This window comes from Sphaeroforma arctica (genome assembly GCF_001186125.1).
Source record: "Sphaeroforma arctica JP610 unplaced genomic scaffold supercont1.912, whole genome shotgun sequence".
Classification (NCBI taxonomy): Eukaryota; class Ichthyosporea; order Ichthyophonida; genus Sphaeroforma; species Sphaeroforma arctica.
This window is the reverse complement of record NW_014039646.1, coordinates 22,651-24,270: the sequence shown is the minus strand read 5'-3', so window position 1 is coordinate 24,270 and position 1,620 is coordinate 22,651. Positions and strand designations below refer to the sequence as shown.

The window sequence follows — 1,620 nt, the reverse complement described above, 5'->3', positions numbered from 1 at the left end:
TATATATATTTATGTATATCTTTATGTATATCTCTATGTATATCTATAGTCTATACCTGTCGAGACAGTCGTAGGGAGCGGTCGTAATCATTCACCACACGGGTTTGTGGACGTATTTTTATGCGAATATTGTCGTATTTGCATGCATATGTGGTTCTATACGCACTGATAAGCTAAGTGTGATGCATGATTTGAGATAGCCTAGATGCTGATTCTGAATGATCTAGACACTCATAGGCAGCACAAATAGCAGAGTTGTGTAGTGCTACTGTAGTCTATTTCCTGTTTCGCAATCGTGGGGTCACATCACAGATAATACAAACTATATAGTTATGCAGGTGGCGTTGAATGGGGCATATTGAGTACAAGGATGCTTGATTGGCTATGATCAACCTGACATACATATACATATACATATACTGTTAGCTGATGAGTGTTGTATTGTTTATGTGGACAACACGTCACTTCAGGCGTATATATACCACAGTTTGCCTTTCGCGTCGTATTTGATCTCAAGGTTTAACCGCACTACAGCTTAGTACGGATCTCCCTCAGGCGTGTTGGGTTATCTTGCATTCGCATTTAAAAACCCGTCTTCATTAGATACAAGCAATCTACAGAACAAGCTAGCATTCTCCAGCCCTGTACCTACCACTGTGCCACTATAATGCGATCATATACATGTGATAACTTACCTACACAACACTTCCGCCTATCCCTACTGTAGTACAGTGAAGAGTCTATATAACACAAGCAACCTACAGAACATGCTAGCATTCTCCAGACCTGTACCTACCTATGTGTCACTATAACGCGATCATATACATATGATAACTTACCTACACAACACTTCCGCTTATCCCTACTGTAGTACAGTGAAGAGTCTATACAACACAAGCAACCTACAGAACATGCTAGCATTCTCCAGCCCTGTACCTACCACTGTGCCACTATAATGCGATCATATACATGTGATAGCTTACCTACACAACACTTCGCTTATCCCTACTACAGTACAGTAAAGGGCCTTCATTCGATGTGCTGGGTGATCTGGCCTCCCCCTCTGAGCGCTCGTCCCCATTCGACCCAAGTGAGTTGCAGAGCATCCTGGCCTCGTTCAGCTCTAAACCAGTGACGTTTGGGGACAAATCCGGTCCAAATCAAGCGTTTGGCCTGCCAAATCAAGCGCTTGGCCTGGAGAAGCCAATGGGGTTTGGGACTGATAGCGGGAAACGGGGCATGTTTGAGAAGAGCGACATGGGACTGCTGAGGGATGCAGACGGCGACCTGGCCACCCCCAACAATGGACCGGCTGTGGTGTTTGGGACGAATGGAGAAGAACCAGAATTGGGAGAACAGGACATATTCGGCCCTGATGACCCGATGCTGTTTGGTGGGCAGGCACAGTTGGGTGTAGTGGCGCAGCAATCGGCGGTGCTAGATGCCTTTCAACGGAACCACGGACAGGACTGGCAAATGCACCAGGTTTGTGTGCACTCGAGCGTGTATGCAGCATATCCATACTAGAGTGCATGCATATCCATATTAACGTGTATACATATACATATTAACGTGGTTATATGTGAGATTGTGTGTTGTTTTACACACACACACACACAC

At 45.2% G+C, this 1,620-nt stretch overlaps 1 protein-coding gene across 1 annotated transcript in view; it reads left to right on the top strand.

Annotated features, from left to right (window-relative positions):
- SARC_09228 (hypothetical protein) overlaps positions 1-1,620 on the top strand; it is a gene marked incomplete at its 5' end in the record, with an annotated part of 7,299 nt that overhangs the window by 4,567 nt on the left and 1,112 nt on the right. The window contains one exon of the mRNA XM_014296771.1: positions 1,020-1,485. Coding sequence (XP_014152246.1) covers positions 1,020-1,485 — 466 coding nt within the window. The remainder of the gene's footprint in view (positions 1-1,019; positions 1,486-1,620) is intronic.